At 43.5% G+C, this 14079-nt stretch overlaps 1 protein-coding gene across 3 annotated transcripts in view; it reads left to right on the top strand.

Annotated features, from left to right (window-relative positions):
• Positions 1-14079, top strand: part of slc7a10a (solute carrier family 7 member 10a) — a 48619-nt gene that overhangs the window by 28129 nt on the left and 6411 nt on the right. For all 3 annotated transcript variants that reach the window (XM_057848089.1, XM_057848104.1, XM_057848097.1), the window contains 5 exons: positions 3263-3416; positions 3555-3678; positions 7182-7285; positions 8944-9040; positions 9133-9282. In XM_057848089.1, the coding sequence (XP_057704072.1) occupies positions 3263-3416; positions 3555-3678; positions 7182-7285; positions 8944-9040; positions 9133-9282 (629 nt within the window). The remainder of the gene's footprint in view (positions 1-3262; positions 3417-3554; positions 3679-7181; positions 7286-8943; positions 9041-9132; positions 9283-14079) is intronic.

Here is a 14079-nt window from a genome sequence, read left to right as displayed (position 1 = left end):
TGCGTGGCATTTTCATATTGTACATACAGTCCCTGACAAAAGTCTTGTCGCTTATCCATTTTGCAGAAACAATTGCTAATAACCTGACTTTTAATTATTCAATTGGTTTCAGAAATGGCTCATATGAAAGCTAAGACCCTCCCAAATGATGGTGAATGTACAAAAATATATTTGTTTCACTGAAAAAAGATTTATCATTGAATGAAGACATAAAGGTCAAATTTTGGCAAGACAAAAATGTCCTTCAAATACAAAAATATGCTACATCACATAAGCGAATTAAGTAGTGGTGCTGTGAAATCCAAATATAATATTATGTATGACTTTCATTGGCTTCGGCAAGGATTCATACAATGTATTGATGAAGTCATCAGGAACATCAAATAAAGCAGTCTTACATGCCTCCAAGAGTTCATCAACATTTTTCGGTTTCGTCTTCCATTTGACTATTTATCTCTCAGGGTGCAGACAATTTTAAAAACCGTGCGGCATTTGCCAAGGCCCACAGCCTGTCAAAGGGATGGACGCTGGAAAAGTGGCAAAAGGTGGATTTTTTCAGATGAATCTTCCATTGAATTACACCACAGTCGCCACAAATACGGCAGGAGACCTACTGGAGCCCGCATGGATCCGAGATTCACTCAGAAAACATTGAAGTTTGGTGGTTACATCATTACCAAATTCATGGTTTGGGGTTACATCCAGTATGGGGATGTGCGAGAGATCTGCAGGGTGGAAGGCAACATAAATAGTCTGAAATATCAACAAATCTTAGCTGCCTCTTACATTCCTAACCATAAAAAGGGACAAATTCTGCAGCAGGACGGTGCTCCATCGCGTACTTCAATCTCTACCTCAAAGTTCCTCAAGGCAAAGAGATCAAGATCCTCCAGGACTGGCGAGCCCAGTCACCAGACATAAACAGGATGAAAGAGGAAGCATGGAAGACGAAACCCAAGAATGTTGATGAACTCTGGGAGGCATGCACAACTGCTTTCTTTTATGTTCCTGATGACTTCATCAATAAATTGTATGAATCCTTGCCGAAGCCCATGGAAGTCATACAAAATATTAAATTTGGATCTCGCAGCACCACAACTTAATTCGCTTATGTTAATGTAACATATTTTTGTATTTGAAGTACATTTTTGTTCAATTTTCACACTACTTTCTGCAGGCGACAAAACTTTTGTCTTGCCAAAATTTGACCATTATGTCTTCATGAAATGATAAATCTTTTTTCAGTGAAACAAATATTATTTTTGTACATTCAACATCATTTGGGAGGGTCTTAGCTTTCATATGAGCCATTTCTGAAACCCATTGAATAATTAAAAGTAAGGTTATTAGCAATTGTTTCTATAAAATGGATAAGCGACAAGACTTTTGTCAGGGACTGTAGAGTACGTCAGCTTGCATGGTAGATACGTAGCAGTGTTTGGGTCGTGTTACTCATGTGAGATGTGCTGCGCCTCTCCCTCACTCTCCTCACCGGAGTTTAGGATGTGTTTTAACATTGAAGCTAGGCTGTGCTCCATCCTGCTTGTTTGGGATTTACATTTTTTATCTTATCTTAGCAATAGAGAATACGCAATGTTGCTTTAGCCTTTAAGGGTGTGTGCTAAGTGATCATCACACACTAAATGTAACACGTTAAGATAGCATTTGCGTTCGCATTAGCATCAACTGTGGTGGGGCGAGCATCCTCTGAAACGCTTTTTAAAAAAAAATTTTTTTTTTACATACAGTCGTGGTTTCTAGGTGGGTTTAATAAAAAATAAGGTACCGATACTGCTTTTCCTCTTGAGTGTGTATTATCATCACAAAGTTGGCATTGTCATTGTAGACGCTACAATATGTGCTTGTCTGTCTATGTTCATTCGAAATTGTTGGAAACCTTTATTTATTTTTGGACTAAAACTTTTTAATTTTACAGACGAAAACATTTTGAGTAGCTGTCAACTAAAACTAGACGAAATTTGTATGAGATTTCGTTGAGTAAAACTAGACGAAGACTAGCACATTTTGAAATGACTAAAATATGACTAAGACTAGACCAGGGGTCGGCAACCCAAAATGTTGAAAGAGCCATATTGGACCAAAAAAATAAATATGTCTGGAGCTGCAAAAAAAAAAAAAAAAATCCTTAAATAAGCCTAATAATGAAGGGAACATGTGCTATATGTATCTGTAGTTGCTATATTAGCCTACTATCAAAATGACTAAGTCAGCTAAAAATACATAATGAGCCTTTATGATTTAATTTTTATTTTCCCTGCAGTGCATCCAACGCACCACGTGACTACTCTGTGTTATGATGCCACCTCAAGTTTAACTTCATTACAGTATTAATGAATTGTTTCATTGCTTTTATGAAACTATAGAAATGCAATAAAGAAATCCGATTTTTGATGTCATTTTTATATTGAGGTTTTGAAAAACAATAAACTGGAACGTGCATAACATGCCCTTTATCTGGGCATGCCTTTGATTTTCTTTATTAACTCGGTTTTGGTTTTGAAGTCTGCAAATAGGTGTTTTGATATGTTGATTAATGTATCCTTGTACTCACCATCTGTGAACGGTTTTCCACGATTTATTATCTCCCAGGTTGCAACAAAACATGCAGCAGTAGTGGAGTTTGCCGATGCAATCCACTTCTTAAATCTATTTTTGCACTCCTCTAAGTTCTTCAGAAGTAATGGAATCTTACTTTTTCTCTCACTTCCAACTGGGTACTCGGCTGCCGGTTTGTTTACAATAGCCACCTGCCTGGCATGCCGCCCTGCTGATAGAAACGTTTGTCGCAGACTATGACGCAAATTTTCAGACATGTTGAAATGTAATATTTATTCTACACATTTTTACAGCATTGGAAAACCTTAAGAATGTTAGTGTCATTTTTTTGTCCTACAGAAACCATAACAAAACAAAAAATATATTTCCCTCAACCATCTTTTTCCATTTTCAAACAGTTTTGAAAATGCTCCAGGGAGCCACTAGGGCCGCGCTAAAGAGCCGCATCCGGCTCTCAAAACACAAGATGCCGACCTCCGGACTAGACTAATAAATATTTTCATCCAAAAGACTAAGGCTAAGAAAAACATTTATAGAGCTGCCAAAAACAACACTGCTTCGGCACCTTTTTTTTTTTTTTTTTTTAGATCAGAAGTGCCATTTTTTATATGTTCTAAAAATACATATATCAAACTTATTGACAATTGGGACAATGGTTGACCAAGTTCCCGCATTTTGTGTCCAGGATACTACGATGCTCTGGTGCCTAGCGTGGCCTTTGAGTTCAGTCAAGAACCATCCGTGGGCCAGATAGCGCTGGCTTTCTTGCAGGCGTCCTTCGCTTACAGTGGCTGGAACTTCCTCAACTATGTCACGGAGGAGGTGGTTGAGCCACGCAAGTACGTCTTACATAATTTAAGAAAAAAGAATGTCTGCAAATGGAACAAAAAAATCCATATTTCTTAAATCAAGCAAACATAGCCAACCTTGAAAACCCCCAACAATGTCTTTAAACTGGTTTCATACTACTTATACAGGAACCTGCCCCGCGCCATTTACATCTCCATCCCCTTGGTGACGCTAGTCTACACAATGACCAACATTGCTTATTTCACCTCCATGACCCCCGAGGAGCTTCTGGCATCCAATGCTGTGGCAGTGGTAAGTAGGCATTTGCTGGTATGAGATATTGACGGTATGATAACCTGAAGCAAAAATACTGCGGTTTCACGGTATCACGGTATTACAATTATAGCTCTAAAATGTGTTATTTTGAAATGTATGGGTTTAAAAAAACTTTTTTCCATTGAACAGGATTTATTTATTTTTCACAACATATTTACAAATTGGAAAATCAGTATAAATATAATGTTATGAATGAATGAATGAATTTATTGTCATTATCATCATCAGTATCATTGACAATTACAGATTGTGGGATAGTTTGGCCAGAAAGGAGAAACATTGACACAGAATATGGAATAATTTGCCCAGAGAAAGACGATGACAGACAAAGGAAGACGGGAAAAAAGCAAATGCTTATCGATACCTGTCCCGCAACAGCCCAGAACGCACAGTCTAGCATGTTAGTGTTGCATAGTCCATTTTTTTACTCATACATCTTTCAAAAAGTCATTGAATGTCATGGCATTTCGCAATATTGTCCGTTGGTTTGGTGTAGGTCTCATTGTAGAAAATATTTTGTCCAATGAGCTAAGTGTCCAGTCTCCATCTCACAGTAGGTTAAACACAGCGCTCACGTTGCAATGGCAGCTCAGAATCTAATTTTCCTGGAGGGCATATCTTCAGAGCAAGCAATGTTATGTCTCAGTCTCTGTCCCTGACATTTAATCATCCTTTGTTTGCCTTTTTGTTGTGGGAACAATTTGTAGCGGATGTGTGTGTGCAGTGCAGCTATGACTCATTTTGGTCCATGTAGCGATTTAGTATAGTTTCTTTGTACATCTTTTTGAATTAACTCAATGATTTTATACTCATAAGCGTTGCATCACATCCAATCCATAGGCGAGCCCCAATGTTCGTCATCGAGAAAGATGTTAATGTTGTCCTAGTTGCCCGATAGGAAAACAATCTGAATCCTCTTAGGTCGTAGTTTGATTCCCTTAGTTGGAATAGAGCTTGTAGGTTAGGCGGGAGACTGTTTGCGTGGGCCTTATACATCATTTGAGCAGTTTTGAAGTTAACCAAGTCATAAAATTTTAATAGCTTGGACTTGATGTAAAGTTCGAAGGATAAAAAGTGGACAAAGGTGTGTTGTGTACGTGTGCCCCCAGATTTCCAAACAGTAGCTGAGGTGCGGCAAGACAAGTGCGCTGTACAGGGTTTGGAGAGCCCTCTTATCTAGCATATTTTGTGCTCTAAAGAGAATGGAGATGCTCCTAGCAAGCTTGTTGCGCAGCTGCACCACATGGGCCTTCCAAGTTAGTTGGTGATCTAGGACAATACCTAAGACTTTGTGCTGCTGTACTCTTTGTATCATAACATTGTTTATGTGCATGCTTAAGTTCTCGTTAAGGCCTTTTCTGCCAAATAGCATGTATTTAGTTTTTTCGAGATTTAGGGATAATTGATTTGCGTCGAACCATTCTTGCAATTTTGCTAGTTCTGCGTTTATTTGCTTAGAGAGACTTTTCAGGTCCTTTCCTGAACAAAAGATGTTGGTGTCGTCCGCAAAAAGTACAATTTTTAGTAGTTCAGATGCTTTGTATACGTCATTTATGGAAAGGATGAATAGTTTCGGTCCCAGGACGGAGCCTTAGGGCACGCCGCATGTGACTTGACGTCTAGTTAATTTGCACCCATCAAATGTTACATATTGCGATCGGTTATCCAGGTAGCTACGTACCCAATTTAGAACGACGCCTCGAATTCCAAGTCTCTCTAGTTTGTCCAGTAGGATATCGTGGTTAACAGTATCAAAGGCTTTTTTTAGGTCCAGGAAAATGCCCACTGAGTATTTTTTTTGGTCAATAGCATCTGTGATGATTTCTACAGACTCTGCTAGGGCCTGCGCAGTGGAGTGTTTTTTTCTAAACTCGTATTGGTTATCATGCAATACAATGAAAATGAAATAAATGAAATAACAAAATATAAATAACATAAATACTTTAATTAAAACTGAAATAGAATTTATAGACACAGCCACAGCTCAAGTTGCTAAACATTAGAATGAAAATAGTTATTTCCATAAAAAAGTAGGAATGTTAGTATGTTCACCTTTTCTGGGTTCATATACCACTACTACAATTAATATTAATTAGTTGAATATTTATGGAGAGTGAGAGCAAGAGACAGTGCACGTGTGTATGACTCGTATCATTATTTACATATTATACACACACACTCACCCTCTCTCAACATAGAAAGTCACCAGAGAAAAACACCACAGGCTGTATTATGAAAATTTTGAACAGATGTTTACAATGGCGGAAGACTTCACTGAAGTACTCTTATAGTGAGGAAACTAGTTATCCGTCTTGGCATGCTAACTAGCCACGTTAACAAGCTTACGTTATAGTATTTGTTTTACCATCGCTAGATACACAAAACACACTGGAGTGAACTCTTGTAACTGGTGGGAAACATTCATGACAGCGTTTATTTACCTTGAATTTTGTGTAAAGTGATGGATCATTGTCACATAAATGTGAAATCATGTTGGAGGTGTTGCCTGCACGTCGGCTGTCCTTCCTCCTCTAAGCCGCGGCCGTCTGTTTATTTTCGGTGGCCGAAATGCTCCCATACTAGACTAGACTTTTTTGATGGGTTTTTCAAAAAGCAGGTCTAGTTTCAACAGTAACAGCAGTGTCACCGACAGAGAAAAAACTGGAGGCGGGAGGGATGAGCGCTGCCGCTCCAAGCCATTTCTCGCTGCATTTTTGAGACATAAAAAATAGACGTAAAATTTTAATGGTTTTGAAACCGTGACGTTTTCATACCACGGTAAACCTTGAAACCGGTAACCGGCCTAGTGGTAAGAGTTTACAGTGACAGTTTTGGGCCTTCATGTTGGAGACTCAATTCCAAAGACACAAGTGACAGTTCTGAACACAGGCCATTGAATCTGTTGCTTTATTCTCATAAGAACACACATTTTTTTAGCTTCAAGACAAAGATCCATGTGACATACTTGATGGTCTGCTTGTGGGCCAAGATTTGAGCTAAATAACTGTCCAATTACTTTGGATTCACTTCAGTCCACCACGCATGTGACAGTTAAAATGGTTACAGTTCATCTTTTTTCACTTAGGCTGGGTGTATTGCTAGAGATACAATGGTGATTTGGGTAGGATTCTTTAAACATTAGATAAATACCAAATACTGATTCAGTTGTGATAGTTCACTGACGAGTCAGTAAACTCACCTCACAAACTGTAGACTCAGACGATTTGCTAGTGATAGTTCACAGATGGGAGTGAACTGACTCATTGTAGACTCAGATGGTTTGTTTACTTGTTTGGTCCACAGTGTTTAGAAACACAACACATTATGTTGTTTTGTTGACTGATTTGATGTATCAGAGTCCCTCTAAAGACATAGGAATCAGATTATCTAGTTGTTTAAATATTCCACTTTAAATATGTTCATTTGTCACTGGTCACATACCACAAATCTATTATTCCTCCTATTTTGTCACATTACAGACTTTTGGTGAAAAGCTGCTGGGTATGTTCTCTTGGGTAATGCCCATTTCCGTGGCCCTGTCTACCTTTGGCGGCATCAACGGCTATTTATTTACCTCTTCCAGGTAATACACAAACACATAGTTGGTGACCAAATTCTTGTTCTTACCAATTTTTAGACTTAGCGGAGGACTGTGTACCTAAATAATAATGTATACAGTGGGGCAAATAAGTATTTAGTCAACCACCAATCGTGCAAGTTCTCCTACTTGAAAAGATTAGAGAGGCCTGTAATTGTTAACATGGGTAAACCTCAACCATGAGAGACAGAATGTGGAAAAAAAAGAAAATCACATTCTTTGATTTTTAAAGAATTTATTTCCAAATTAGAGTGGAAAATAAGTATTTGGTCACCTACAAACAAGCAAGATTTCTGGTTGTCAAAGATGTCTAGCCTCTTCTAACAAGGTCTAACAAGGCTCAACTAATTACCAGTGTTAATGGCACCTGTCCACAACCTCAGTCAGTCACACTTAAAACTCCAATATGGCCAAGACCAAAGAGCTGTCGAAGGAAACCAGAGACAAAATTGTAGACCTGCACCAGGCTGGGAAGACTGAATCTGCAATAGGTAAAACGCTTGGTGTAAAGAAATCAACTGTGGGAGCAATTATTAGAAAATGGAAGACATACAGTACCGCTGATAATCACCCTCGATCTGGGGCTCCATGCAAAATCTCACCCTGTGGCGTCAAAATGATTACAAGAACGGTGAGCAAAAATCCCAGAACCACACGGGGGGACCTAGTCAATGACCTACAGAGAGCTGGGACCACAGTAACAAAGGCTACTATCAGTAACACAATGCGCCGCCAGGGACTCAAATCCTGCACTGCCAGACGTGTCCCCCTGCTGAAACCAGTACTCGTCCAGGCCCTGCGGTCCACTACAGAGCATTTGGATGATCCAGAAGAGGACTGGGAGAATGTGTTATGGTCAGATGAAACCAAAATAGAACTTTTTGGTAGAAACGCAGGTTCTCGTGTTTGGAGGAGAAAGAATACTGAATTGCATACCAGAACACCATACCCACTGTGAAGCATGGGAGTAAAAACATCATGGTTTTGGGCTGTTTATCTGCAAAGGGACCAGGACGACTGATCTGTGTAAAGGAAAGAATGAATGGTGCCATTTATCGAGAGATTTTGAGTGAAAATCTCCTTCCATCAGCAATGGCGTTGAAGATGAGACGTGGCTGGGTCTTTCAGCATGACAATGATCCCAAACACACAGCCAGGGCAACAAAGGATTGGCTTCGTAAGAAGCCTTTCAAGGTCCTGGAGTGGCCTAGCCACTCTCCAGATCTCAACCCCATAGAAAATCTGTGGAGGGAGTTGAAAGTCCGTGTTGCCCAACGGCAGCCCCAAAACATCACTGCTCTAGAGGGAATGGACCAAAATACCTGCAACAGTGTGTGAAATGCTTGTGAAGAGTTACAGAAAACGTTTGGCCTCCGTTACTGCCAACAAAAGGTACATAACAAAGTATTAAGATGAACTTTTGATATTGACCAAATACTTATTTTCCACCATGATTTGCAAATAAATTCTTTAAAAATCAAAAAATCTGATTTTCTGGGTTTTTTTTCCCACATTCTGTCTCTCATGGTTGAGGTTTACCTTTGTTGACAATTACAGGCCTCTCTAATATTTTCAAGTGGGAGAACTTGCGCAATTAGTGGTTGACTAAATACTTATTTGCCCCACTGTATGTGTGCGTGTAGGTTGTGTTTCTCAGGAGCCAGGGAGGGACATCTGCCATACTTGTTGGCAATGATCCACCTTAAGAACTGCACTCCCATCCCTGCCCTGCTTGTCTGCGTAAGTAACTGCACTTCCTACGACAAAATTCAGGACACAACATTAGGTCCGCTCACAAGTGAGTATGCACCATCTCCTATGGTGTTCCACAGTGCTTTGCCACCATCGTAATCCTGTGCATCGGTGAGACGCACAACCTGATCAACTATGTGTCCTTCATCAATTATCTCTCGTACGGCGTCACCATCGCCGGCCTGCTCTACCTCCGCAAAAAGAAGCCGGACCTGATGCGGCCAATTAAGGTAATAACTAACCACCAAAACACACTCACTTAACCTATAGTGAGGAAAAATAGGTTTTAGCACTACTTTTACTGATCAAAATTGGGCAGACATGTCTGTCCTGACAAATGAACAAGTCCTTTAGCAATCCATACTCAAACTGAAGAGGAAATTGCAGCTCTTCTGTAGTTTTGACCAAAATTACTGTAAACAGCATGCATGAAAAAACCTGGGGAACCCAGTTTGAACAAAACGTCACCAATTTAGGTCGAATTGTAGGCCTCATACAGTACCTTTATTGTCTGGAAAAGGTTCCATGAAAATGAAGTGTAAGGGCCATTCAATGCTTGCACACACACGCACTCACACGAGTTGTCACGTGAGAATGGAATTTTCTGTCTGCTGATGCAAATAAAGGAATTCTCTCGCATTTTAAGCGTTGCTATTGTTTTCAGAGGTTGGTTGTGAAATTAGCCTCGGGATTGGCATTATGTAATTTTTTTCTAAGTAGTCGTAAAAAATCTTATATTACCTGTTGGTATTCAGACAATTCCGCCGGCGGGATCCTAAGGTGTTCCCAAGCCAGCCGAGAGCTTGGAGGGGTCGGCGCTCTCTCTGGTCTCTCCAGCGTGTCCTAGGTCGTCCTGCCGTTGGGGCATTCCCGGAACACCTCACCAGGGAGGAGTCCAGGAGGCATCCGAACCACATGCCCGAGCCACATCAGCTGGCTCCTCTCAATGCAGAGGAGTAGCGGCTTGACCCCAAGTTCCTCCCGGATGACTGAACTTCTCACCCTATCTCTAAGGGAGAGCCGGGACACTAGGGGTATGCCATCTTAGGCACCCCACGATTCGATTCGATTATGATTCAGGGTGCTACGATCTGATTATTGAACGATGATCGCGATATTGACGATAATCGCGGTTATCGCGATTATCGATGCATCGTTCATTACTACTTAATACAGTAGCCAAACAAATTTATGTCCATTATTTATTTAAAATATCCTAATGATTCAACTGGAACAATGGAAACATGCCCATACAACAAAAAGCTGCCCTTAAGCTGCTTTTTTATTTATTTATTTTTTACAAGAAAGCGCAGAAACATTAACCATTTTAAAGGGAGTACTTTATTTCTCTCAACAATACAATAAAATGTACACAGGTGGAATGAATTCCACATTTTCTGGAAACAAAGTGTCTTTATAAATAAGACTTCTTTTAACCAATATACTTTGTTTTCACAGAATTCTGTAGTTAGTATTTCGCATGTTTGTAGTGTTACCAATGTACTTAATCATGGTTTTACACGTTCTGCATATGAAATACACGTTAGCGAATTAGCTAATTAGCTTAGCGTTTGGCGCTAACTATTAACATGTCAAAAACAACAATAATGGCTAAACAGTACAAGAGGGTTCGTGTACTCACCTCTTTTAGATGCACACGGGTATAAGCAACACACTCAGGACATTTCTCAATTGAAATGCCTTAAAACTGCTGCTGGACATCTAAATGACAAGGAGCAACAAACTATCTCTCTTCCCCTCTTGCTCCAAAAAAATAACTTGCGCACAAAAGCGCGACCACTGGGGCGCGCTTCTGTTCTTGTCTGTCGAATACAAACATTTATTTTCCAGTCTTTTAAAAAGGAGTAAATCTCTCTCTCAGTAACCGGCAGCATCCATCACTACGTGTGCGCGGCCGTTAACGGTGCCCGGCGGCAGACGTGTCTTGAATTTCGTTCTGCTACAAGTGGCTGCCATAAAGTTATGGGGGGAAAACAACGTTTTTGAACCTTTATGAATCGTAATCGAATCGTCACGTGTCGAATCGCGATGCATGTAATAATTGATTTTTTGGAACTCCTCTACGGGATACGCTAAGGAGGAAACACATTTCGGCCACTTGTATCCGGGATCTTGTTCTTTCGATCACGACCCACAGCTCGTGACCATAGGTGTGAGTAGGAACGTCGAATCGACTGGTAAATCGAGAGCTTCGCCTTTTGGCTCAGTTCCTTCTTCACCACAAAGGACCGGTGCAGAGTCCGCATCACTGCAGACGCTGCACCGATCCGCTCTCTCCTACCCTCACTCGTGAACCCCAAGATATTTGAACTCCTCGACTTGGGGCAGGATCTCATCCCCCAACCTGGAGTGGGCAAGCCACCCTCTTCCGACTGAGGACCATGGTCTCAGATTTGGAGGCGCTGATCTTCATGCCAACCGCTGCACGATCTTCAAAAATGTCCAAATATTGGCCCGATGTATTAGCCGGCCAACATATCGGTCGTCTTTTATAAGAAAAGTCGGCACCCATAAGTATTTGAACACCCTGCTATTTTGCAAGTTCTCACACTTAGAAATCATGGAGGGATCTGAAATTTAAGTATTTGAACACCCTGCTTTTTTGCAAGTTCTCACACTTAGAAATCATGGAGGGATCTGAAATTTTCATCATAGGTGCATGTCCCCCCTCCTTGAGTCATCACCTTATCGTGGTGGAGGGGTTTGCGTGTCCCAATGATCCTAGGAGCTATGTTGTCTGGGGGCTTTAAGCCCCTGGCAGGGTCACCCATGGCAAACAGGTCCTAGGTGAGGGGCCAGACAAAGAATGGCTCACAAGACCCCTTATGATGGAGAAAATTACAGGATCCAAGTTTCCCTTGCCCGGACGCGGGTTACCGGGGCCCTCCTCTGGAGCCAGGCCTGGGGGTGGGGCTCGAAGGCGAGCGTCTGGTGGCCGGGCCTTTTCCCATGGGGTCTGGCCGGGCACCGCCCGAAAAGGCAACGTGGGTCCGCCTTCCCATGGGCTCACCACCTGTGGGAAGGGCCAAAGGGGTCGGGTGCGTAGCAATTTGGGCGGCAGCCAAAGGCGGGGGCCTTGGCGGTCCGACCCCCGGCTACAGAAGCTAACTCTTGGGACATGGAATGTCACCTCTCTGGCGGGGAAGGAGCCCGAGCTGGTGTGTGAGGCAGAGAAGTTCCAACTAGATATAGTTGGACTCTCCTCCACACACAGTTTGGGTTCCGATACCAGTCCTCTCGAGAGGGGTTGGACCCTCTTCCACTCTGGAGTTGCCCACGGTGAGAGGCGCCGAGCAGGTGTGGGCATACTTATTGCCCCCCGGCTTGGTGCCTGTACACTGGGGTTTACCCCAGTAGACGAGAGGGTAGCCTCCCTCCGCCTTCGGGTGGGGGGACGGGTCCTGACTGTTGTTTGTGCTTATGCACCAAACAGCAGTTCAGAGTACCCACCCTTTTTGGAGTCCTTGGAGGGTGTGCTGGAGAGTGCCCCCTCTGGGGACTCCCTCGTTCTGCTGGGGGACTTCAACGCTCACGTGGGCAATGACAGTGAGACCTGGAGGGGCGTGATTGGGAGGAACGGCCCCCCCGATCAGAACCCGAGCGGTGTTCTGTTATTGGACTTCTGTGCTCGTCACGGATTGTCCTTAACGAACACCATGTTCAAACATAAGGGTGTCCATATGTGCACTTGGCACCAGGACACCCTAGGCCGCAGTTCGATGATCGACTTTGTGATCGTGTCATCGGACTTGCGGCCGCATGTTTTGGACACTCGGGTGAAGAGAGGGGCGGAGCTGTCAACTGATCACCACCTGGTGGTGTGTTGGCTCCGATGGTGGGGGAAGATGCTGGTCAGACCTGGCAGGCCCAAACGTATTGTGAGGGTCTGCTGGGAACGTCTGGCAGAATCCCCTGTCAGAAAGGGCTTCAACACCCACCTCCGGCAGAACTTCTCCCTTGTCCCGGGGGAGGTGGGGGACATTGAGTCCGAGTGGACCATGTTCCGCACCTCCATTGTTGAGGCGGCCGATCGGAGCTGTGGCCGTAAGGTGGTTGGTGCCTGTCGTGGCGGCAATCCCCGAACCTGCTGGTGGACACCTGGGGTAAGGGATGCCGTCAAGCTGAAGAAAGAGGCCTATCGGGCCTTTTTGGCCTGTGGGACTCCGGAGGCAGCTGACAGGTACCGACTGACCAAGCGGACTGCGGCTTCGGCGGTCGCCGAGGCAAAAACTCGGACATGGGAGGAGTTCGGTGAGGCCATGGAAAACGACTTCCGGACGGCTTCGAGGAAATTCTGGTCCACCATCCGGCGTCTGAGGAGAGGAAAGCAATGCACCATTAACACTGTGTATAGTGAAGATGGTGTACTGCTGACCTCGACTCGGGACGTCGTGAGTCGGTGGGGAGAATACTTCGAAGCCCTCCTCAATTCCACCGACACGCCTTCCTTTGAGGAAGCAGAGTCTGGGGACTCTGAGGTGGGCTCTTCGATCTCTGGGGTTGAAGTCACTGAGGTGGTTGGTAAGCTCCTCGGTGGCAAGGCCCCGGGGGTAGATGAGATCCGCCCAGAGTTCCTAAAGGCTCTGGATGTTGTAGGGCTGTCATGGCTGACACGCCTCTACAACATCGCGTGGACATCGGGGACAGTGCCTCTGGATTGGCAGACCGGGGTGGTGGTCCCCCTTTTTAAAAAGGGGGACCGGAGGGTGTGTTCCAATTATAGAGGGATCACACTCCTCAGCCTCCCCGGTAAAGTCTATTCAGGGGTGCTGGAGAGGAGGGTCCGTCGGGAAGTCGAATCTCGGATTCAGGAGGAGCAGTGTGGTTTTCGTCCCGGCCGTGGAACAGTGGACCAGCTCTACACCCTCGGCAGGGTCCTCGAGGGTGCATGGGAGTTCGCTCAACCAGTCTACATGTGTTTTGTGGATTTGGAGAAGGCGTTCGACCGTGTGCATAGGGGAGTCCTGTGGAGGGTGCTCCGGGAGTACGGGGTACCGAGCCCCTTG

This window comes from Corythoichthys intestinalis, chromosome 1, assembly GCF_030265065.1.
Source record: "Corythoichthys intestinalis isolate RoL2023-P3 chromosome 1, ASM3026506v1, whole genome shotgun sequence".
NCBI classification, from domain to species: domain Eukaryota; kingdom Metazoa; phylum Chordata; class Actinopteri; order Syngnathiformes; family Syngnathidae; genus Corythoichthys; species Corythoichthys intestinalis.
This window is presented reverse-complemented; position numbering and strand designations above follow the sequence as displayed.